Consider the following 25,341-nt stretch of genomic DNA (forward strand, 5'->3'; position numbering starts at 1 on the left):
ATTGTCCTTACTCGGGTGATATAAAATCTTGCAATGATAGTTCTTAAGGAGCTCTATCCAATACCTCTTATGCATGTTGAGGTCCTTTTGAGTGAATATATTTTTTAAGCTCTTATGATTTGTATAAATATTAAAAGTCTCCCCATATAAGTAGTGGCGCCAAGTTTTCAAGGTGTGGATAATAGCAACAAGTTCAAATCGTCGTTGGTGATGTAATTCTTCTCATGACTCTTCAACTACCTAAACTAATAGGCTATGACTTTTCCATACTGCATCATAACACACCCAACCCGAGGTAGGAGGCATCACTATACATTATGTTTCCTCCTACTCCACTCGATAGAGCCAACACAGGTGCAGTAGTCAACCACTTCTTGAGTTCTATAAAACTCATTTCACAATCTTCATTATACTTAAACTTGTCATTCTTCTTTGTAAGCCAGGTCAATGGAGCGGTTAGGCTAGAAAACCCTTCCACAAATCTGTGGTAATATCCTGTCGTTCCCAAAAAGTTACGAATCTCCTTAACCAAAGTCAATTTTTCTCAATCGAGTATTGTCTCAACCTTCTCAGAATTCACTAACATCCCATCATTTGATATAATGTGCCCTAGTAAGGTAGTTTGCTCAAGGTCTAACTTACACATGCTCAGTTTTGTATATAGTTTCTTTTTTCTGAGAACTTGTAAAACCTAAGTCAGGTGATGAGCATGTTCCTTTCTGTTCTTTGAATAGACCAAGATATTATCAATAAACACAATGACAAACTGATCTAAGAATTCTCTAAAAACCTTGTTTATCAAATCTATAAAAATGGTTGGCGCACTAGTTAGTCCAAAAGGTATGATCAAGAATTCATAGTACCTGTACCTGGTTTTGAAAGTTGTCTTGGGAATATCCTCTGCCCTGATCTTCACCTAATGGTAAACCGAACGTAAATTTATCTTAGAGAAAACTTGTGCACCTTATAACTGGTCAAAAAAGTCATCAATTCTGGGGAAGAGGTACTTGTTATTGATTATAACTCTGTTCAATCCCCTGTAGTCAATTCACAATCTCAATGTCCTATCTTCTTTCCTTGTAAAAGTGACTCCAGCACTCCAAGGAGATACACTATATCGGATGAATCCACTATCTTGTAATTCATTGATCTATTCCCTCAACTCTTTCATCTCTACATGACTCATGCGGTAAGGGGCAACTGAGATGGATTAGGTGCTAGGCTAGAGATCTATGGTGAATTTAACTTCTCTATCTATTGGTAATCTGTTTAGTTCATCAAGGAATACTTCTGGAAATTCTCAGACTATAAGAATCTCTTGAATGCAAATTTTTTTCTTAGATTTTCCTAATATAAAAAAGACAACTGAGTTAAAGCTCTATATAACTAGAAAATTATCATGAGGAAATAATATTTAAAACATTTATTAACTTGTAAATAACTCTTTATTAGGATGATTGAATATAAACTTCTTGTGGAAAGAATCCACGGTGGCGTGATACGCCGCTAACTAATTCATTTCCATAATTACATCAAAATCCCCCGTGTCTATCTCTATCAGGTCTACATTCAATTTTTTATCTGTTATGTCTATGATACAAGTTTTGTATATGACATCTCCTAGTAGTGTCCTACTTTTAGAAGTATACACAAATAGTACAGAATCGAGTTTTTTAGGCAATACATTCAAGTTATTTGTAAAAGTATATGAGATAAATCAATTTAAAGCACCAGTATCAATAAAAAAATGTGCAATGTGATTACAGATAGTGTGTACGTACCCTATATCACGTCTGGGTTGGCTTCAATATTCTGCTAGGTGAGGTTGTAAATTATGCCCTGGATAGGAGGTCTAGCTTGATTCTGATTTCGCGAGCACACTCTCACATAGTATTGGGAACTCCCACATATGCTGTAGGTATTGTTGAAGCGATAGCAGGGTCGGTCCCCATGATCCTTGCCATAGTGTTCAAGTCCTATGGTGTCTTGTTGTCGGAGTCTAAGGAGGAGCTTGAGTCACTAGTTTAGGCCTCTTATTCTACTGAACTAGTGCAGTGGGTGCTGGTCTGCAGTGTGAAGTCAGAGGTCTAGAATTTTCAATGGCTTGAGGAAAGATACGAAGATTCCTCTCTACTAGCTGTGCCTTGGCCAAAATGGCTGAGTAGGTGTTGAGCTCAAATATATACAACTGTTGTCTGATCTCATGACAGAGGCCTTATTCGAACTTCCTTGTCTTTCTGCTTTCATCTATCATACTCTCAGGGAAATACCGAAACAACTCTAGAAGTTTTTGTGTATACTCTAACACTATGATATCACCCTGAACCACGTGTGCAAACTCTATTTCCTTCAAATGCCAAAGGTGTTCTGGGAGGTACTCTGTATTAAAGGTCATCAGGAACTGTTTCCAAGTGACTGGAATTGGCAGGATGATCTACTTCAACTGCCACTAACAACCAACCTCTCCCACTAGCATATAGGTGGTAAATACCACCCCTAAAGTCGCAAAGGTCTTCTTTGTCTCAGCTAACCAATACTCAGTCTTTTCAAAAGAGGATACCCATGCAAAGGTATATGAATTTAGTCTCTTATACTTTTCAATGTAGCATGGGTCCATCATGGGTGGAATCGGGTTCTATTAGAGAGGGACTGGATTGTGCTGAGGAGGGGCTGAGAGGCCCTGTGGCGGCACCTGATTGCATGGTGGGGGCACTGCATTATACTGTGACGGTGCTAGATGATATGGTGAAGGAGCAGGGTTGTACCGAGGTGGCACCTAATCTTCTCACTACAAAGGTGGCTCAAACTGTGGCACCGGTGGAGGGTCAGACAGCTGCCTCATCTCTTTCCAGGTCTACTAGGCAGAGATGAGTCTCTCTAGTATCTCAAAGAGTTGATCGACATTCTCTTGAAATTACTCATCCCAGGCTGCTTGGTTTAGTGGGGACCTTCCTCTCCTCATATCATTGCACCTGTATTTCACAAGAAAAGGTTGAACGAGAGTTGTATTTTGGTGTTTTTAAATCTTTGTGTAAGGAATGGTTCTGAGGAACGTGGTTCTGATACCAACTGTAATGACCTAAAACTTAAAAGAAATAAATTTGTATTTTTAAATGCGGAAGCAACAATAATGTTAAGGTTATATTCCTTATACAATAAAATTAAATGCCAATAAAATTACATTAATATACCTTCTACAACGATTCATAAAAAAAAAATAATAATTAAAAACAAGTACATAAATATCCTAGGGGGTTAACCTCCTCTAGAACTTGATAGAGTCCGAGAAGTAATCTACTCACAACCCTCTTGCTAATCAAGATTTGAATCTTATTATTCTTTATCTGAAATAGTTAATAGAAGAGTGACCTACACTAGCCTAGTAAGAATATCACGCTAATCACTTATACGGAAAATCAATGGTTGGTAAAAATCATAAAATAACTATAGAGCCTTTTATTAAGGTAAACTCATTTAACATTGAAAAAACCATTTATTCCATACTCACCGTTGCAAGTTTTCCAAAATCAACCTATAAAGACAAATACTCAGATATTATAATTTCATGTACAAGTAAACAAGATTAACAATTCTCCTTTTAACATGCTTATTGGAACCCCTAGGGGTCCATAAGGATATTCCTCTACTTGTGAACCAAAAATCTATATTTGTCAGTTAACCCGGCCGTCCCTATACCCCATTTGGTAATGGGCACCAAACACACTATCGCTTCGATACCCCGTCCGGTAGAAGAGTGAATCATTTCTCCCAAACCCTTCCGGTATAGGACTTCTCAGCCTTGTCTAGCTGAGGTAATGCCCACAGTAAGGTTCCCTATGTGTTGGGTCCGTCCACCATTTTCCAGGGTCTCCATTAAGGCTTTCATACATATATTTATATCATTAATCAATTGTTAATTTCATGCTAACATTTCGTATTCATAAAATTAACAGTAGGTTATACAACTAGACGATATGTACATTAAGAATATAATTGAGATATTTTATTTCAGAACATACTAACATGAGAATGTGCAGTGAGGTAAACCAAACAACCGAAAAAATAAATCAAAACTATCAATTAAAAATGAACAATATAATAGTAAGCAATTCAAGCAGTACAGAAAAACACACAGTGAATCAGGATAAATATGAATTGACCGGTTCCAGCTTCACTAGTGACCTGTAATTATTTTTACGGTTCTTTTTAATTTTTCTCAAGACACAAGATATTCGATTATTACGCCTTAATTTACCGTAACAGAAAATAAGGTAAAAGATTCTTATCCGAATTGGTGTTTCGAAATGTTGTGTTATCTATTATGCCTCTTGATGGTCCCTAGTTTCCTTAATTTTTCCTGCGAAAATTAAAATACCTATCACGTATCCAAAAATATTTCAAAAAACTAAAATTGGTGTTGAATAATCTTTTCGGCATATTTTAGGGTTTCAGCACAGCAGCACTGCCATACTCCAACGCCAGCTCTGCCGCCCACGACGGCGATTCGCCTAAACCTGGCCGATTTTGGCCAATTTTACATGTATCCCTATGAAAAAATACGTTAAGAACTCTCAGTTAGTCGAAAAAGTCAAAAACTAAAACCTACCAGCGAGGGAAGGGGAGGGGGGTCTCCAGGTTTGGCGACTTCGTTGGTCTTCATTCACGGTTGGGGTTCTTTTTTAGTTAACCTGCACCAGAAAGAGACGGTGAACACGATGCTCAAAGAATCGTGTGAAATGAAAAACGAGAATTGGGTCGTCAGAGAGGGTTTTGAGTTTTGGCCATGGCAGCTCTGCCATGCTTTGCTAGCGGTTTCTGACGCACTCGTTGTCTATTTTGCTCTAATATAGCTATAGAGACACTCAGAATTGAATTTCGAGTGAAAAGGGAAAATTTTCACCTTTTTCGGCAGTCAGCGATTGCTTTGGTTTGGCGGCGGCCGGTGGTCGGCCTCCTTCTCCAGCATCTGGTTCTTCTTCTTCGATGAAGGCTGTGTGATTAAAGTTAGAGTTTCCTAGAATGCGATGCTTAAATACCTAATCTGTGTCGATCTGGACCGTCTGTTCGGGAATACGTGGCCCTCTTTTATCCGTTAAATCTATCTTATTTGGGGAATGAATCTGAGCCGTATGATTGGATTGAATTTGATTGTTCAATCGCGTCTAAAAAGGGAATGCATCTATGCTGTTTACGTGCGCGGGATGAGATCCAGACTGTCAGATCGTCAGGCATGCAGATTGCTCGCATGGCCTCCCGCGTGGTGCCAATGTCAGCAGGGTTGTCATGCGGTATGCTTTGGTTCACCCGGGCTGCTATCGGGTCATCCAATTTGGCCAAACTTTTTCTTTTTACGATTTAAACCTTTATTTTTAAATTTTCTTTTAAAAACACTCCGAATTTAAAATTTCAACCATTTTCCCCAAATTTGTTTTCAATTTCATTTCTAATTCAATTTTTCTCAAAAATTTAATAAAACTAAATTAAAATAAATTAAATTAAATATTTATATAATTGTTTTATGAATACAAACATTCATCCCGGTCGATTTTCGGGCTGGACATTACATTCTTACTCTGGATTGATGTTCGAAATACTATTCTTTTCACTGTATCTCCTGGCGATTCTTGAGTTTCCTGGTTTTTCCTGCAAAAATAAAAAACACGTCTCACATATCCCAAAAAGGTCAAAATGCGCATTTTCAAATTTTTTCGTCCGATTTAAGGTTCTGACACAGCAGTGCCATTGTGCTCCAGCACGGGCTCCATCACCAACAGCAGTGCTTTCTCTTGGCCTGGCCGTTCTCGGCCAGTTTTGACCAATTTTACATGGAAACGTGCAAAAAATAGGGTTAGGAGGCCTTTATCAGTCCAAAAAGGAAACAATTAAGACCCTACCGCCGGAGGAGTTTTTTGGTGCGGTGGTTCCGCCATTCCTCTCTTGCGGTTAAACCTATACTAGAAAAAGATGAAGAACATATTAATCAAAGAATCAAAGGAAACAAGAACCGAAAAGGGGTTCATCGGAGGAGTTTTAGGGTTGCGGCCGCGGCAGTTCGCCCGAGCTCCACTCGTGATTTCTGGTTCACCCTTTAGCCTTTTGGCTTTGATATGGTTGTACGGAGGTGTAAAATCCAATTTCAAACGAAAGTGGGGAAAATGTTTACCTTTTCGGTGTCGATGGTGGCTAGTCTCCTTCTCCGACGATTGGTTCACTTTCCGGCCATCATTCTTCTTATTCTTCGATTTCCTCTCTGGCGACTAGGGTTAGGGTTCCTTGTGGAGAGGAGTTTAAATACTCCTCTCCAATTAATCTGGGTTATTCGTTCGAGGAGACGTGACCCCTCCTCAGCCGTTGGATAACTCTTATTTGAAAAATTAATCTAGGTCTTTTAATCAAAAGTGCGCGGATCGTCTGATCATGCTTATCTGTGAAATCAATCTGGACCCTTCGTGCTCGCAGGAGCAAGCTCGAGCCATTGGATCACCCAAGCACGCAGATTGCCCACGTGGCTCCCCCGTGGAACCATTAGATATCCTTGCACCTATATTTCACAAGAAAGGGTTAAGCGAGAGTTTGTATTTTGGTGTTTTTAGTTCTTTGTATAAGGAATGGTTATGAGAAATCTAACTTTGATACCAACTGTAAAGGCTCAAAAACTAAAAAGAAACGAATTTATATTTTAATTGTGGAAGTAAATGATATAGTTAGGGTTTTCATTCCTTACATAGTAAATTAGAATGTCCAATAGGGCTATTGGAATATTCCTACTACAGCAGTTCATAAAAAATATAAAACCATAATTAAAAACAAATAAATAAATATCCTAAGAGGTTAACCTCCACGAGCACCTGAAGAGAATTCGAGAGGTAAACTACTCATAACCCTCTTGCTGATCGGGATTTGGATCTTGGTCTTCTTGATCTAAAATAGTTAAGAAAAGGGTGAGCTACACTAAACCAGTAAGAATATCACACTAATCATTGGTATGAAAAATCGAAGGTTGGTAAAAATTACAAAACGATTGATGGAGTTCTTAATTTAAGTAAATTCATTTAACTTTAAAACATTTATTCTACACTTACCGTTATGAGTTTTTCAAAATCAACCTATGAAGACAAGTAACCAAATAATATTTTAATTTCATGCACAAATGAATAAAATTAATAATTCTCCGTTTTAACCTACTTACTGGAATCCTTGGGGGGTCCATAGAGATATCCCCTTACTCGTAAACCTTGCATCTAAATTTGACCATTAACCTGACTGTCCTCATATCCCATTTGGTAATGGGCACCAAACACACCATTGCCTCGATACTCCATCCAGTATGAGGGTGAATTATATCTTCCAAACCCTTATAGTATGGGACCTCTCATCCCTCTCCAACTGAGGTAATGTCCATTATAGGGTTCCTTATGTACTGGGTTCGTCCATCCTTTCCTAGGATACCCAATAAGTCCTTCATATATAGATTTTCATCAACAAAACAACCACCAATTGTATACCAACATTTCATTTTATATTGATAGGTTAATTTAAATGGTACGTAGGTAAAATATACAGTTTAACAATCAAGACACGTAATTAAGACCTTTATTTCTAACCCATCAATCAGATCAAGAAAATCACAATTAGGTAACACAATCAATAAATAAGAAATATTTCAAATTAATAATTTAAAGCACATGGCGAATAATAAGCAATTTAAACAGTATAGGAAAGATAAATAGGTAATACAGACAAGTTAGGACAATCGTATGTTGACCAGTTCCTGACTCCACTAGTGACCTGTAATTATTGTTAGAGTTTTTTCTAATTTTCATAGAACATGAGATTATTGTTTTTAAACCTTAATTTACCGTAATAAAAAATAAGGTGAGAGATTCAAATTCACATCGGTGTTTCGAAGTACTGTGCTATTTATTATACCTTCTAACAGACCCCGGGTTTCCTAAACTTTCTCCGCAAAAATCAAAATACTCGTCACGTATCCAAAAATATCCCAAAAATCTGAAATCAATGTTGGAAACCCTTTTTGACCAATTATAAGGTTCTAGCACGGCGCTGCCGCTATACCACGACGGCGGTTCACCTTGACCTATCCGATTTTGATATGTTTTGGTCGATTTTATACGTATTCTTGCGAACAAAATACGTTAGGAAGCCTCGGTTAGTTGAGAAAAATAAAAAAAAATCGAAACATACCGGTGGGGGTGTCTCCGGGTGCGGTGACTACACCAGTCATCATTTACGGCTAGGGTTCTTCTTCAGCTAACCTGCACCAGAAAGAGATGTTAAACACGATGGTCAAAGAATCGTGTGAAACATGAAATGGAAAGGGAGCCACCAGAGAGGGTTTTGGGTTTTGGTTGCAGCAGCTCCGCTAAATTTTGCTCGCAATTTCTAGCTTACCTGCCGTCCATTTTACCCCAATATGGCCATAGGGAGACTGGAAATTGAATTCCGAGGGGGAAGGAAAAAAATTTATTTTTTTTGGCGGTCGACGGTGGCTCTGGCGCGACAGTGACTGGTGGTCGGCCTCATTCTCCGGCGTCTAGTTCTTTTTCTTTGGCGAGGGTTGGTGCAGCTAGGGTAAGAGTTCCTTGGAACGCGATGCTTAAATACCCACCCTGTATCGATCTAGGTCGTCCATTCGGAAATACGTGACCCTCTCTCGTCCGTTGGATCTATCTCATTCGAAGAATAAATCTGGGCCGCACGATCGACTTAAATCTAACCGTTCGATCGTGTCTAAAGAGAGAATGCATCTAGATCGTTCACGTACGTGGGATAAGATCTGGACAGTCGGATCGCCGGGCACGCGGATCGCTCGCGTGGCCTTCCGCGTGGTGCTGATGTCAGCGGAGTTACCACGCAGCATGTTCTGTTTCGCCGGGACTGCTGACCGAGCTGTCCCACGTAGTCAAACTTTTTTTTTTTTGCAATTTCACATCTTGTTTTCAATTCTTTCAAAAACACCATCTAAATTTAAAATTTCAACAATTTTTCTTAAAATTATTTTTAATTTCATCCCTAATTATTTTTTTTTTCAAAAATTCAATAAAATTAAATTAAAATACATTAAATTAATTATTTATATAATTTATTATAAATAAGAATAATTATCCCAAACCAATTCTCTAGTCTGGATATTACAAGTATAATATTGCATAAAATTTATCAGGTTTATATGTGAGATAATGCTCCTTTCTTTTAAGAGAAAACGAGTCGTTACAATGAAAGAAGAAAATGTTGATATAAATAAATTATAAAACTTAAAAAAATTACAATAATTTATTTTTATAATTATTATCTTTTATTTTTATAAAATCATATTTAATACTTCACATTATTTGATTTATTTTCAATTATAAACCCCATTAATTTTTTCCTTTTATTTTTATCAAAATAAATCCGTCTTAAAAAAAAAATCCTTATATTACCAGAGTCCCTTTTCCTTACGTGTGTTCTCTTCTAGTCGAGATTTGTGTGTAATCTGTAGAAAACAGAGAAAGGAAATGGCGAATAGAGAGAGAGTGAGAAAAGCAGAGGAACTTATGGAAAGAGTAATGAAGGGGAACGACGCTTCCCATGATGCTTTTCATGTCTGGAGGGTCAGGGACCTAGCTCTCTGCCTCGCACGGGAGGAAGGCCTCTCCTCCAACCCTGACTCCATGGAAATCGTAAACCCTTGACTTCCCATCTGATTGATTAACTTCGACTCAGATTTCACTGTCAATCGCTCGATTTCAATTCCTACTTGTGACTTGTATTTATATGCTGATATATCACCTGCATGTTGATTCTAACTATTTCAGTTTTACATTTTGATTCCATCAATGAAGTTCCTTATTTCTATTACGAAATGTTATTCTTTTAAAATCTTCAAACAAAGATTGAGGGTTTTCCGTATTCGATATGAAACCGTGATTGTGTTTTCTTGGCAACTTACGGATATCTCTCTGGTTGTCTTGCTTGGCAGGTGGAGCTTGCTGCACTTCTGCACGATATAGGTATTGTTTTCTCTCCCTCCCTACTTTACTCTTCCTTTCCTCCACTTAAGAAACCGAACGTAAACTTGGATTTTGAAGAGTCTGATTTACGAGGGTGGTTGTCAGGTGCTTATAACTACATTTTTAATCTAATTGTTTGTTAATAAAACCCATTTTTAGCGTTGTCAAAGATTTAGTTTCACTTAAAGTACCATAAATTTAAAAACCAAGTTAAGCTGGGGACGAAGAAGATGGAAAAGACGATAGCCTGTTTGGTCAACAAGAAATTTGTCACCACGAGTGCTGATGTGCCATTTACGCCGGCAAATTTAAATGAGGTGACAGGTGACTTGACACGTTTCCTCCATCTTGGTAGTTTCCAAACGGCATTAGTTGGATCTAACGGAGAGGGGGGAATTTTGACTTTTTCTAAAAGCACAAGGAGAATGTTGAACAAAAAAATAGTTTAAGAGAAATTTTAAATATTTTTGTATAGCACATGAGGGATTTTGGTATTTTAATCAAATTTAAATATTCGAGACTATTAAGAAAATCAAACCACATTAGTTGATCTAACAGAGAGGAGAAATTTTGACTGTTTTTTGAAAGTAAAAGGGAATTTTGAACAGAAAAATAATTCAGGGGAATTTGAATATTTTTATGTAATACATGGGGAATTTTGGTACTTTAGCCAGTTTATTAATATATGTGTATTTGATAATGTATTCTTTTCCTGTTTATATAAGTCCAAGTATACAAATACAAATCTATATGTATATGTAGATATAAAAATTGTTTATAATTTATAGCATATACCTTCACATACATAAAAATATATACATATGCATATGTTCTTAAATATGATATATATATGTATATATATATTGAGAGAGAGGAGGGAGAGAGAGACCTTCACTTTCTTGTTGATAAGAAAATAAATTTATGTTTGTTCTTAATGCGTTTTTTCTTTGTTTATATTGTTTCATGGTCCATTTTTTGCCTCAAAATTTTGCCCCTCGAGACATTACTTCTCTGAAGTTTTGGATTCCTCTTGGCTGTTGCAGAGGACTACAAATATTTGAGGTTTGTTTGTAATATGCTTTTGCTTAATTATAATCTGGGGAAATTGACTTATATTGTGGTTATACATAATGCTTTATGTTCACAGTTTGCTTCTTGAAGGGAACGATATTATCCTCGTATTCCTTTTTCTTTTCCTTTGAAATTCTACTTTTTTGAGAGAAGAATAAAATATCATAAAAAGGTGCAAGGCGCCTATAACACAAGAACGGCATAATTAGATATCAGAAATCAAAATGTCAATAATTTTCTCAAATCCACATCATTGAGGATGGAATGCACTGGTAACAAAATATCCAGGGACTGGAACCAACAGTTTCTAATTTTATCAAAAGAGAGCAAGTTCCCTAAAAATATACTAATTTATTTCTTTCTTTCCAGATGGTCTACAAGAGGGACACTGGAATAAAATTGAGAAGTTCTTTTTGTTTACAAACTTACATAATGGCTAGGCCCAAATCTCTTGCTTGATTGATTCCAATCATTACCCACATCAAGTTAAGAAGGCATAAAACAGAATCTTGTAACCTTCTAGCCTTTGAACACCTCAGGAGAGGCAGTCATCTACTATTTTCATTCGGTGATTGAAGCATTTAGCAAGATTTTACTGAAGACATAGACTCAGATTTAGTTCAGGGTTTGAAGGTGGGGAGAGATGGTGGTAGCAAGGAAGTGATGCATTTACTTTTCTTCAATAAGAATCTTCTGCTTTTGCGGGCCAAATATGCGTAAGATAAAATATAGTGCTAGATGCATTGTAGTCCAAGCAATTTGCATATTACATTTTGGTTTGGCTTCTTAGTTAATCTGTTAATGCACTCTTCTTGTAGAACGGTGCATAATTCTCAATTTTTGTTTAGGAACATGTTTCAGGATGAAAGTCCAGTCCAATGAAGCATGTAATGCATGTGTTCGGTAGAAAATGAGCTCCTATTTGTTACATTTCTCTACTTTATTCGACACAATTTCATTGTTTTTCTGTTCTTCCACTGATGGACAATTTGTATAATATAGGGATCAATCAGAAGGAAGAATACTTGAAACTTTTCTTGACGAAGTGGAGTTAGAAAAGAGTAAGAAGAAGAAGATATTAGAGATCATCAAGGGAATGGGTAATTTCTGTGGTGTCTAGTATTTTTGAACTTTCTTGGCCTTCATATTTAAGTTATATCACCATAAATCGAGATGGAATACAATCCTTAAACAAATCGATTCCCATTATATGGCCTGATTTAGTATAATTTTAGTCAACTCTAACAAAGCTAAGTTGTTAATACATGAAGACATATGCATCATACACTAAAACTATTTTCAAAAGATCAGTAGTTCTATTGATGGAGCCTAACCAACTTGTAATTATAATTCATCATATGATTTACCCAATTACATATGGTTTATGTTATCAAATTTTTGGTGCACATGAAGCACTGAAAGTATCAAGACATTTCCACCTAACCAAGTATACATCCATATCAATATCTTGGAGAAGCTACTTGTGTTATAACCTGTTTAAATTATTGTCGCATCTAGACTAATTGTTGCCTGTTTAATTGAGCATGACCCAGATCTGAACTCAAAAATCCAAATTTGTTGGATATTGTGCAAATTGTCAAGTTGACCTTAAAAATTTGGCCAATGCTTTGTTAAAAGATGTAAATCTTGAAGATTTTTTTTTTTTTTCTGAACCACCCCAGAGTAAACGACAAAGTGGTTCTTAATGAAGTTGCTTTTGTCCACATTGGCTTTCTAGGGATCAAATTTCTGTCACTTTAGTTCATTAGCATAGGCTTTCCATTTTGGCATCTTTACAGGTTAAGGTGATAGGAACTTTGGAGATTATTGTCTCTTTTACAAAAAGAATGGCTGGCTATGCTTTTTGATTTTTACTAGTTTTAATTTTCTGTTATTTTCTTTTCTCTTTTGTGTCCTTCACTGTATTTCTCTTTATTTCTTAATAACTTTTTTTTTTCCTGACAAAAAAATTTATGATGATTTCGCTCTTCCTTAATGGCTTAATCATCGTATAATGTTTACTTTACCCATCTTTTTGAGTTCTCATGGAGTTTATAGAAATCACAAGTCTCAAGTATTTAGAAGATTTTGAATGCATCGGAACTTTATCACTTCAGAGTGAGGTCAAGTTTTTAATGAGCACAGAGAATGATGCAAGATTTTCAAATGGAAGATATTTTTAACAGAATATATTTTTGTAATTATTATGAAATCTTGTCATTTAGGAAATAGAAGTTTGTTTTGTAGGTTTAAAATTTGGATGAGATTTAGAAACTGTTGATTTTGTTTATATTATTTTAATATTTCCCTAATTAGTTGTAATTAGGGCTGTAATTACTGGCTATATAAAGGCTACTAACCTAGACAATGATAGAAAATGTGAGTTGAGAATTCTTTTGCTTGGGTCTTATTCCCTGTTATCTCCCTTTTGATGTCTTTGGAGTTCTTGTTCTTTACTGTCTATCCCTTGCATTTCATCTCCTTAGTTCTCAGTTTACTCTTAGCCTCTCTCACTGTTAAGACACAAGAGTTTCAATCTTTTTTTTAGGAAGTAGATATGATAAATTTACTTGACGCATGAAAAATTGGTTAATGGGTCAAGCAAAATTATGAAGTCAATTATCTCTTGTCTGTTCATAGCACTCTCATTTTCCTCCTGTCTTATCAGTTTTACACCTTAATGTACTTTTGATCTGCTTCTTTCACTATTGCTCTTACAGAAGAGAGTTCTCTCTTTCTCTACATGAAAAAAAAATTTCTCCTTTCTTTATCTCTCTCAACCATACACACATGCACAGACATATCCATATGGCCAGTGACGTTTCTAAATTTGAGTAGAATTTGTAAATATTTGCTTCGTCTCATTTCTGGTCAGGGCACGTATTATTTGATGATATGATTATTTAGATCACTTTCTGCTTTCAGGTTTCAAGGAGGAAGTTTCTGGGATTGTGAATGTTGAAAAGTGTCCAGAATTTGGGGTTGTCCAAGATGCTGATCGTCTTGATGCAATTGGTGCCATAGGTGATTATGGAGCCTAAATGGTTCTTCTGTTCGGAAACTTGATCTAATCCATTCTGATTACTTCTTTTTAATTCTGAGTGGGTTTACTATTTGGAGATATAGACCCCGGCTAGTGTAGAAGCTTGTTTTGAATTTTCATTTTATAAATTTATATATGTTAAAATGATATATTCAAAAAAATGTTAAAATGATAGCAAAATATGATGTATTTAAGAAAAATAAAAATGACGGTTGATGTTTATAGTTTGGGAAGTGTAGGGAAAGGAAAGAAAATGATGAGATTCTCATCTACCTTTTACTTGTTAAAAATTGTTGAATATGTATTTGTTGAATATTACAACACTATATATACAAGTTTTCTATGATATGAAAAGGAGTAGACAGTTAATTACAATTAATTATAAAAGATGTAATTTATCCTTATACCCATTAACTTAATTTATCCGATCCTTACCCTTAAGTAGGGGAATAGATTGTTTTCCATCCCTAGCTTGCCAATAAGAACTTGGAATGCTGGGATACTTGAACCTTTAATTGAAGTATCTACTAATTGAGAATTGATTAACATGTATGGGTTATATATTAGACAAATGCCAATTTTTTTTTAAATAAAATGTCAATTGTGCTCAATATGTTTGGTCTGGTCGTGTTGCACCGGACTATGAGTGATATTTATAGTCGATTTGTTGCTATAGTAGGTGTACAAAGTTTTCTCATTTGATTCTTAGATCTTTCAAAATTCTATCCATAACAGTTCACCTACTCCTTGTGTACGTTTGTTTCTTAATTCTCTAGGTGACTAGGTTACTCTAAACGAAGGTATAAAATTGTATAGTGGTTCTTCTGTCTCTTATTGACCCTACATAATCCACATCAGTATAGACTTTTAAGAGCAGTTTGTCATTTTTCTTGAATATAATTCTTTCCATGATGACCTTTTTTGGTATTACAGTACTTTGTGGGCTATTTGTAGGTGCATATTGTGCACGGATTGCTTTATAACACTTATTAGATAGACGACATCTGGTCTCTTGTGGGATAGGTATATCAATTTCCTAATTAATCTCTGATATGTTTCTTTGTTTACTAACATATTTTCCTCTACTTTTCCTAATTTATGATTAAGATAGATAGGAGTGCTAGGTGATTTGCATGCTATCTTGTCAGTGTATCTTAATAAGTTATGGATGTATTTCTGTTGAGAACTAAAAATTTTTGATTTTGAGTGGACAACTTTAATTCCAGAAAAATACTTTAGATTATTTAATTCCTTGATTTCAAATTCTTTTGTCAAATATTGTTTTAGTGTCAGTTGTTCCTTCTTATTATTTCTTGTTATGATAATGTTATCAACTTATATTAGGAGAGTTGTAACTCTCATTATCTCTGAATGTTTGATGAATGCAGTGTAATCTTATTGAGCCTACTTAAATCCAAGATTTATCATCGTCCTTATGAACTTGGCAAACCATACTTTTGGTGATTGTTTGAGTTCATATAATCCCTTTTTTAAGTTAGATATCTTATTTTCTCCTACTTCTTTGTTAAAGTTTGGTGGAATATCTATGTTGATTTCTTCTTATAGATCTCCATGCTGGAAAACATTTTTTAATCAAATTATTATAGTTGCCAATTAAAATAGGCAATTAATGGTTACAAGATTTGCACAGTGTTCATGTTAACTACTAATGCAAATATCTCCTGATAGTTTATCCCATATCTTTGTGTATAATCATTTGTCACCAGTCTCGCTTGATATTTCTTGATTGTCACATCTGTTTTATATTTGATTATAAGTATCTATTTGCATCCCATTGGTTTTTTGCCTTTAGTTAGATCCACAATTTCTCAAGTTTGGTTCTTTTCAAATGTCTGCATTTTCATATTTTTAGTATTTTTCCTTTTTTAACAAGATAATGCCTCAGATATTATATTAAGGATAAACTCATTATTTAACCTTATGAGAAAATTTCTTTGATTGATGAATACTTATCAAATGATACAAATTGTGAAATAAGATACAAAGAGTTTTGTTTAGTGCATTCTCTTATACCTTTTATGAAGTGCAATAGGTATATCGTTATCAAAATATGTAAGCTTTTTAAGACTTATCTTAGATCCAGGATCAAGGTCGGGTTTTTAGACAGTTTTTGGCTCAATACTTGGCATCTTCCTCCTTATATATACCTTAGAAAATCTATGGTCTAGTATGATCTCTCTTGAATGAATAGATTTTGAAGGTTTTTTTGTAGTGATGAATTTTCTGGTGGATTTTGAACATTCTCTTATAGTGATGGTTTTAGGACGTGTGAAAAAGGTGGTAAGTTAAGGTCTGTTAAGGTTTCTATATCCTTATGTCAGGAATCCATTTAGCGTTTAGTATAGCAGGAGGGGTAAAGTAGGTAATTCACACACCAAAGGGCAAACTGGTAAACTCATATAGTCAGTTAAGGTTAGGGTTGACAAACCGTAACCAGCTCATTAGGATCCCGCAGTTGCCACTTGTCATCACCATCACCTCCTGTGGTCCCTGCTGCAATGCGTAACGACCACCGATTCCGACCACTAATCACGTTGTTTTATTTTGTATTTTGGCCTATAAAAGGCCATTCTTCCATTGTTGTAATCATCATCGAGAATTAATAAAAATTTGCCTCTCTATTCTCCTTTTCGACTTCGGTCTCCTCTTCTTCTCTCTTCTCTCTTTCTCTCTCGAGATCAGAACTATGTTAAAGGCTTCTGACACATTATCTTCCAATATAGGTTCCCCCTGAATATAAGATTGAGTGATCCATTTGGAATTTACATAAAGGACTATTGCATGTCAGGATAGAGGTGTAGTGAGGGCAAAGGCACGGTTGGGGTTGTGCAACTACAGGAAGCAACAGCCAAGGGCAACTTGAACATCTAGAGAGTGCCTCGAGTCTGAGCAAGATGGATGGAACAACATCATGACCAAGACGGTCACATCTAGTTGCAGGGGGTCGTGATAAATGGTATCCCGTCTACGTCTAGTCACGAGAGATGGCATTACTTGTATGTCGAGACACGATAGAGAAGGTTGGGATGAAGGGTTTTGGCATCAGAGACGAAAGGTTTTGACGAAAGATACGAGGCTGCGATATATTAGGGTTTTGGCGCTGGCTATGAACGCTGGCGATGAACGTTGACTTGGATGCTATTGATGGCCGACGGCGGTAGCTCGCCACCAATCTATAGTGATCAACTATGAAGACAGATCTAACCATTTTAGAGTTTCTTCTTTCTATTTTGCCAATAAAGGTCAAACAGAGTTTGTAAGTGAGGTTAGAATTTTTTTGACAGTTTTGATACCATGTTAAGAATGATTAAATGTTTATCCTATTGATATTATAGCGCTATATATACAAATATTTTAGAACAAAAAAAGGAAATATACAATTATATCACAATTAATTATAAAAGGTATAATTTATTCTTATACCTTTTAACTTAATTTATCATTTTTTTAATACTTGTATAAAAAGGGATAATTAGAAAGCAGTGAAGGGATCCTGATGCAGAAACCAAGATCAACTAACGTGATCGCAAACTCCGCATATAACATTAGCAATTAGAATCATAAAACTATCAACAAATTTTTCCTACTTAACTCAATAATTCATCTGGATTTATGAACTAAGGTAATTAAGATAGTTTGAATTGATTAAAAATACCACAAGTATGAACTTGATAAGTTAAAAATTAATTCGAAAAAAAATTGATAAAATGCCACGAGGGGTTACCTTGATAAAAGGAATTCAGTTAGGAGAGAAAACTCTTTGGCTGAATCATCTTGAAATTCTCTCTCTTCTTTCTTGATGAAGATCCAATCTTTTTGAAGTGGGATTCTTCTAAATTGATTCTACCTTCTTCTTGGCCACAAGCATAGTCCAAAAAGGACTCAAGAAGTTGAAAAAGATCACCTCTTGTGGAGAGGAAACTGAATTCCTCTCGGGTAAGGCATCCCACGCGGGTGGGATGTTTTTCTCCTTCTCAAGCTCTTTTTGTGATATCTTCTCCCATTAGGACCTCTTGCCACTTCTTTTTTGGACTCTTCTTCATGTTGCTGGTTGTCCAAAGCATGTAGGACTCAAATTCAAGATTTCCAAGAAGAAAGAAACCCGAAAAGGAGGAGAACAACTCACGGGTTGAGGAATCCTGCATAGGCGGGACTCCCCCCTCCCCCCCCCCCCCCCGGGCCATGCATTTCTTGGTCCAAGATTCCACAAGGCCATGGTTCTTTTTGGTTTCTTGGGCCTTTTCTTGAATTTTCTTGGGCCTCCAAGGTTGCCTCTTCACTACCAAGAAGATTGGAGGCTTGTTGAAGCCATTTGGGCCGGATTCTTGCAATTGGGCCTAAGGGCCTTTGAATTCTCTTTCCAAGATTCTTCAATTCATCTTCTTGATAAATCTTGGGCTGCTCCTGATGTTGAGCTAGTGGAGAAATCATCTTGGGGCTGATCTCCTTATCGTTGGACTCTTTAAGCTCGCGGGAGTCCATTTGAGTCTCAAGCACAGTTTCTTGAATGGATTTGGGCTTTTATTGATGTTGGGACGGATTAGGAAACCAAGTCCTTGTCGAAGATGGAATTGTGAAAATCCTTACAAGAAAAGGACTCTGCTTTCCTGTGGGAAAATTCTCTCTGGCCGTGGGCACAGGCACTTGCCTGCTGCGCCAGTGTATGTGTGCGCGTGTGGATGTGCATGCATGCTGGCGCGCGCGCACACGGCTTTCCTGCTGCATGCGCATTGCTTCTCTATGCCGGTGTTCGCCTGCTGATTCTCCCCCACCCGCGGTTTGCCTTATTCTTGCAGGATTCCTGCTTCTTGCAGAAATTTTGCAACTTGCGGCGTTTCTTCCTCCCGCGTGTTGGCTCTTGCCTCCGGGATTTGATTTGAAACTTTGGGGCTGCTTTTGGCCTGGCCGTGCTCACATCAGATCCTGAATATCCCTCCCTTACAGAGTTTTCTAGAATAAAAATGCTACACTAGCTTTAGCATTATCTTTCCTTATAATGTAAATATGAGAGGCTTTAGAAGTTTTGGTATCAATCATTCTCTGTTTGTTGAAGAGGCTTATTCTTTTTTTAAGCTTATCATTTTAGAGAAAGTCAATGAGGAAGGGTTCCGACGGAATGATAAAGTTCCTTCAGCAATCTGGTCTTACCAAACATAGGAGTGTCGAGGTGGAGAGTTCAAGGAGTCCAAAAAACATTTTTTGGCAGAAGTAAAGGAGAACCGTAGAGGAAGATTTGTGATGTATCAACTTTCTATGGGGGTGGTAAAAAGAAAGTGTTGCTTGATCTGGAAGGCAATATTGGTCAAGGATGGTTGATCCTGGTGGCATTTGTTTGTTTGCTGTTAAGAAAAGAGTTTTTGCAAGGGAGTGAATAAAACAGGTACAGGAAGATTTACCATGAAAATTTGCATCCAGACGTCCAACAAACATAGTAGTGATTGACAGGGAGCATGAAGGAGCTTGATTGGGGACAGAAAAGTAAACTCGCAGTTCCTTTTTGAAAGTCTGAATCAAGCACAATTAGCAGCCTACAATTAATATAGAGGAGATTGTTTGACACTTTGGTAACTGATCCTTCAAATCAGTTATACAATAAATCATTAGTTATTATGGTTGTACAAAGAGGTGAGCCAGAGTTTCTATTGATGGAGAAAAGTAAGAACTAGGCAGGCAATTCAGGTAACAAAAAGCATGTGGTCTTTGTTTTTGGACTTTAGGATAATCCAAGGTCATCTTTGTCATTTCTGACATCTTCTTTAGAATGGCGCATCATTTCTCCTTTTGCAAGGATCTGACAACAGAGAGGTCCAACATGGATCCTGGAGATTGAGGATGCAGACAGAGCATTCATATGCAGTGAGGAGCCAGCAATGTAGGTTGGTGTCTGCTATGTGGTGAAAAAAATCATGGGAAAAAAGATGTGCGAGCATAGAGGATAAACATTTGGAACGAATGCTTTGATGTGCACAGGTACATGCAGAGAGAACTAATGTGCACCTGGACGGATGTGTGCTGGAAAGGAGCCTAGGGCTTTAATAATGTGGAACTTCGAAAGTAGTTGAATTTTTTGTATATTGAGAAGGAGAATGACATGGAGTTGTTACAATGAGAAAAAGTAAGAAATTAATTACAGCAAATCAAATCAAATCTCCATGTGAATGTGATTCTATAACTAGTATCCCATTGTTTTTAGGAATATTAATTTCCTTAGATTAAGACAAAAGGTTGAGGGTTTTTCTGACCAACCCTCGTATTTGAATGTTTATTATTCTTGCAATTTCTAGTTTATTTGGCTGTCGAACAAGCTCTTAAACTTTTTTTCTCTTGCAGGAATTGCTCGTTGCTTCACTTTTGGTGGAAGCAGGAACAGAGTTCTTCATGATCCTGCCATTCATCCAAGATCAGATCTATCCAAGGAACAATACATGAAGAAAGAGGACCAGACTACTGTGAATCACTTTCACGAGAAGCTTTTCAAGTTGAAGGATTTGATGAAAACAGAGGTATACTGGCTGTTTCTTCAAATTTGCAGATAAAAGTGTGTATCTAACATTGAAATCTTGGTGTATTTTGGGTTTAAGTATAATTGAACATTTCAGGCCGGTAAAAGGAGGGCTGAGAAAAGGCATAAGTTCATGGAGCAATTCTTGAAAGAGTTTTATGATGAGTGGGATGGAACGGCTTGACCGGTATGGTCCTTATCTACTGCATACTAGCTGCTGGCAACCCTTTGCCTATAGTTTTATGTTATATCTGTATCATAACGTAGCTGCATCACGTACGCTTAGAGGGTCTTTGTTTAATTCTTAATCTATCAACGGTTCTAATACCGTACCTAATGGATTGCCACTTTGATATGCCATCCATAAATTTTATTAAGGAAGTTGAATTTTGTTATACTCGAGTAATAAAACTATTTACTTCTTAATTAGTCTTTTTCTTTTCTCATTCTTCCTTTCAGGAAATTTTAGGTAGAATAGCTGTTTAACAAAAATAAGAAAATAGTTTGCTTCTAGCTAGCAACAAAATAGGACGTCCTGGAAAATTGATTGATTTGGTGAACTGCATTTACCAACTGAAGTGTGTTTACAGACTTACATGGCTCAAATCCCTCAAGCTTGATGGAGGGTAATTTCAAACTTGTTCGATACTCAATTGAATTCTCTTTTGGTATGCAGGATTCAAGTCGTAGGATTTACAACTTTATGGTCCATTTGGAATGGGGAAATGGAAGGAGAGGAGAAAAAAATTCTCATGTAAAAACCATTAATTAGAAAAGAATGTGTAGATAGAAATGAGTTAACGAGAAAATCTAGTAATTTATATAAGGAATAAATTACATATTGTATATTTTTCTCCAATAAAAATCAAGTTATATCGTCTCTAAGAAAACATAAAGCATGATGAAGTCGAGCATTTGGCACTGATCTCGCCGAAAATGTTAAAACTAAGAGTGACAAGGAGCTCGAGCTGAATACTTGATATTTAAATTTGATTTTTCAAATAATCTCAAAGTCAAAAATCAATTCAAACTCGAATTTGCCTTGTCTGATGCAACTTGAAGTTTGAGCTCAATTTTATCTTTTAAAAAAATAGTAAAAGAGCTTGAACTTAATTGCATTTCTGCAGAGAAATTTGAAACAATTGATATATTCAGATTTGAATATAAAATGAAGCAGAATAATTATGGATAATCTAATCAATGCCAAATAATCCATTATTCATATCATCCTAACTCAAAGTAATAAAATCCAATCTGTCTCTTGTACACTTATAATACCAAATCATATGCAACAATCTAATTTCATGTGTGTGTATATATATATATATATATATATATACTGCAATACTAATAAAAACTTATATTTCCTTTTTTTTTTATTTTGGAAGAAAAACTATGAATGAAGACACAACCATATTAGTTTTTTATGTTATTAACAAAGTGCTTTTGAAGTTCAGAGGCTTCCCTTTTGAGTAAATTCACCTTCAAACCGTGCTTCATGTACATCGTGAGAGCAAGTTTTGGCTCGACTGGATGATGTTCCACCACCTTCACACGATAACGATAGATGATAGATGCAGCTGCAAATTTCATCTGGTAGTAGGCAAAGTCTTTTCCCAAGCACAGCCGTGGGCCGCCATTGAAGGCAGTGAATTTGTAGGCGGATTCGCTCATAAATCGGCCATCTCTCAGCCACCTCTCTGGCTTGAATTCTCTGCAATCACTCCCCCATATGCCTTCCATTCTTCCCATTGCATAAATTGCATATATTACCTTTGTTCCTTTCTTTAGCACTGTCCCGTCTGGAAATACATCGTCTTTAACAACCTAAGCAGACAAGAAATACACAGCTTTGAGCGTGTGGCGTTGTAATGTTTCTTTCTATATTAATGTAAGTGTGGTCTTTTCTTTCAAAATAGAACTTCTTTTTATGAGTTTTCAACTCAAACCTGTATGCAATATTTATATTTATTTAGTATAAATTATTTACTTCACCAATCAAGTGATATATGTATACTAAAAATAATACAACTTTCTAATAATGATAGATATAATATTTTTAATAATGATAATGCAATCTCTTAATAAAAATAAACAAATGCATAATTCACAGCTCGAATCCAACTCTTACCGAAAAAATATAACTAAACACCATTCAATCAAGCAATAGTTGATCATATATACACGTGTATATATATATATATCTCTTATATGGGCCTGAACTAGGTTAACCACCTTCCACCATATGCAATATTTATATTTATATAATATAAATTCATTTATTTTGCTAATTGAATGGTATTTCTATATTAATAATAATATAACTTCTTAAAATTGATATACACAACAGATACTTTTTAATAATAATGATAACACAATCTCCTAATAATGACACATAAAAAGTTCAATCTACAATTTAAACTTATATTTTTTATAGAAAATGATAGAAATAATCACTCAAATAATAGTTGATAAGACATATATATATATATATATATATCTTATATATGCATGTATTAGGTTAATTATTGAGTAAAAATTGAAAAGGATAAAGATTAAAATAATGAATTCCATTTACCTCCTTGTGATCCACAGGCACGGAAGGATACAATCTTAGAGCTTCTGATAGGGCAGCATGTAAAGATTCCATCTTTTTAATCTCCTCTGGTCTAATTATCAGCGGATTTTCGATACTTTCTCCATTTTTGACGTCCTCTCTTTCTCTCACTATCCTGCATATCTCTCCCAGAATTTTATCCTCGACAGCTGGATTCTTGTCAAGCAACCAGAAAAACCAGCTTAAAGCAACTGACGATGTGTCTCTTCCTGCAAGAATAAAGTTTACACAAATATCACGTAAGAACTTGTCTGAATAAGGCCGTCCCTCCTCATCTTTCATTCTCATGAACACTGTCAAAAGATCTGATCTTTGATTCTCGTTGCTGTTTTCCTCCAATAATTCCTTGCTCCTTGTCCTGATAACTTGTTCAGCAAACTCATCGACACCCTTTATCGATCTCTTTAACTTCTTTTCAGTTCCAAGGTTAAAATATCTCATAGCTTTCCATATACACGTGGGTGTAACAAAGCGTATCACGGTGGCCTCAGTTGCGTCCTCAAAGGCTCGAGCAAATGGAATATGAGGTAAACCTAGACGCAAACATCCAGGATCAACCCCAAATGCTATCATGCAAACATTATCGAATGTTAGCCTTAGCAGGACATCTTGTAAATCAAGAGAAATTGAGTTGCTCGATGAGTTTTCAAGAATGGGTAAGAGCCTATGATGCACGAGTTGAAGCAATGACTCAACTGTCAGTTTCCTGAACTTGGTTGAATGAAACTCAATGCTTGCAGTCTTTCTCTGCCTTTGCCATATCTCATCATCTGCACTGAATATTCCATTCCCAAGAAGATCGCTAACCGTGTCATGAAAGTAATTTCCTTTGGGGAAATTAGAGAAGTTGGTCTTGAGAAGATGCTCTAAGTTGCGAGGATCTGAAGTCACAACACAATTGAGATTACTAAACCAAGGACCTCTAAACCTAAAAGTCCCATTTTGATGGCGAAGCACATCAGTAATCCACTCGTACATGTTGCTCCGAAGACCACACACCAATGAAGGTAACATTCCTAAGAACGGCCATATGGGTAGGCCGAAACGTTTCTTTTGCCTCAAAGCATGGATGATCACAAAAACAAAAACAGAAAGGACGATCTCCAAAACTTGGAGGTAACGCAAGAAGAAGAGCCGGCGAGAAACAAAGTCTCCAACAAAAATGTCACCGGAGGAAGAAGAAGAGGAAATAAAGAGAGAGGTGTTAAGATTGGTGGTAGGGATGATCATCATGTTGTGGAGATGATAATCAGTAGAGTAATTAGAATGATGCATGGGCATGACATGAACGTCTTATAATTAAGAAAAAGAAGAAAAAGAAGAAGAAAGTGGGGAATGGTGCATGGCGTTTCTTGGCGTGAGTGTTTTGAGGCAATTGGTTTGATTTGGTGAGCTGAAATATTGTTGACTACTTTATAATTCTATGTAATTCTGGAATTTCACCTTTACATGAAATGGTAGTTTGCAGCCTATCACAGGGAATTTGTGCAATTTGGCAACCACCCAGATGAGAAAGTATGGGATTTGGAGTTGCAAATTGCATGAATTGCAGATAAATATAATAGAGTTTGACCTTCTCACTATCTATAATACATTATTTTTTTGGAGGATAAGCAGTGGGTGATGACCGTTAACCTAATAAAATGACATTTTTTTTTTTTTACTATATATATTTATTTCTTATTTTATATTGTCGACTAGCACATATATATACAAAATATTAAAGTACATATATGTGTGTTACACATAAATATGTGTGTTACCTAGTTAATTGTGTGGTCACCTAATTAATTGGATTATATATTATACACACACATGTTATGGGTGGTCACCTAATTAATTGGATTACACATGTCCTGTTAACTCATCCACTTGTTTAACAAATATTATATTAAATTAAATTAACCAAGACAACCAGAATCCTTTCATTTGTCCACGACCTGTTCTAATTAACTTGGAGAATTTATTATACTTTAAAAAAAATTGAAGAATTTAGTTTTAGGTGATCTGGACCTTTACCAATTTTGGGATGTTAGTTTGTTTTTAGGTCATCCTTTTCTCATGAACAATTTTG

At 36.0% G+C, this 25,341-nt stretch overlaps 2 protein-coding genes across 4 annotated transcripts; one reads left to right on the forward strand and one right to left on the reverse strand.

Annotated features, from left to right (window-relative positions):
- Positions 1 to 9,455: 9,455 nt before the first annotated feature.
- LOC110824327 (Metal-dependent phosphohydrolase) lies at positions 9,456 to 22,248 on the forward strand. 3 transcript variants are annotated; one of them, XM_022054916.2, is made up of 8 exons: positions 9,456 to 9,683; positions 9,983 to 10,013; positions 11,057 to 11,075; positions 12,087 to 12,184; positions 14,010 to 14,108; positions 20,479 to 20,651; positions 20,748 to 20,837; positions 22,108 to 22,248. In XM_022054916.2, exons 1-7 carry the CDS (start codon positions 9,519 to 9,521, stop codon positions 20,832 to 20,834), a joined length of 672 nt encoding a protein of 223 aa, XP_021910608.2. In that variant the 5' UTR covers positions 9,456 to 9,518; the 3' UTR covers positions 20,835 to 20,837; positions 22,108 to 22,248. The 3 variants fall into 3 exon arrangements, with proteins under 3 accessions (XP_021910608.2, XP_021910607.2, XP_021910606.2); XM_022054915.2 differs by lacking the exon at positions 22,108 to 22,248 and adding an exon at positions 21,327 to 21,546; XM_022054914.2 differs by lacking the exon at positions 22,108 to 22,248 and having other exon boundaries at positions 9,457 to 9,683; positions 20,748 to 21,076.
- Positions 21,833 to 24,807, reverse strand: LOC110824345 (cytochrome P450 86B1-like). The gene is made up of 2 exons (XM_022054942.2): positions 23,229 to 24,807; positions 21,833 to 22,477 (listed from the first exon to the last, which is right to left on the reverse strand). Exons 1-2 carry the CDS (start codon positions 24,546 to 24,548, stop codon positions 22,067 to 22,069), a joined length of 1,731 nt encoding a protein of 576 aa, XP_021910634.2. The 5' UTR covers positions 24,549 to 24,807; the 3' UTR covers positions 21,833 to 22,066.
- Between the last annotated feature and the right edge of the window lie 534 nt (positions 24,808 to 25,341).

The sequence above is a fragment of the Carica papaya genome, chromosome 6 (genome assembly GCF_054855325.1).
Source record: "Carica papaya isolate Zhongbai chromosome 6, ASM5485532v1, whole genome shotgun sequence".
In the NCBI taxonomy this organism is placed as follows: Eukaryota; Viridiplantae; Streptophyta; class Magnoliopsida; order Brassicales; family Caricaceae; genus Carica; species Carica papaya.

Coding starts and splice junctions, on each gene's coding strand:
- LOC110824327 (XM_022054916.2), top strand. CDS start 9,519: ATGGCGAATAGAGAGAGAGTGAGAAAAGCAGAGGAACTTATGGAAAGA. Junction 14,109..20,478: donor TGATGCAATTGGTGCCATAG/GTGATTATGGAG, acceptor TTTCTCTTGCAG/GAATTGCTCGTTGCTTCACT. Junction 20,652..20,747: donor AGGATTTGATGAAAACAGAG/GTATACTGGCTG, acceptor TGAACATTTCAG/GCCGGTAAAAGGAGGGCTGA.
- LOC110824345 (XM_022054942.2), bottom strand. CDS start 24,548: ATGCCCATGCATCATTCTAATTACTCTACTGATTATCATCTCCACAAC. Junction 22,478..23,228: donor TGCCTGTGGATCACAAGGAG/GTAAATGGAATT, acceptor TTGTCTGCTTAG/GTTGTTAAAGACGATGTATT.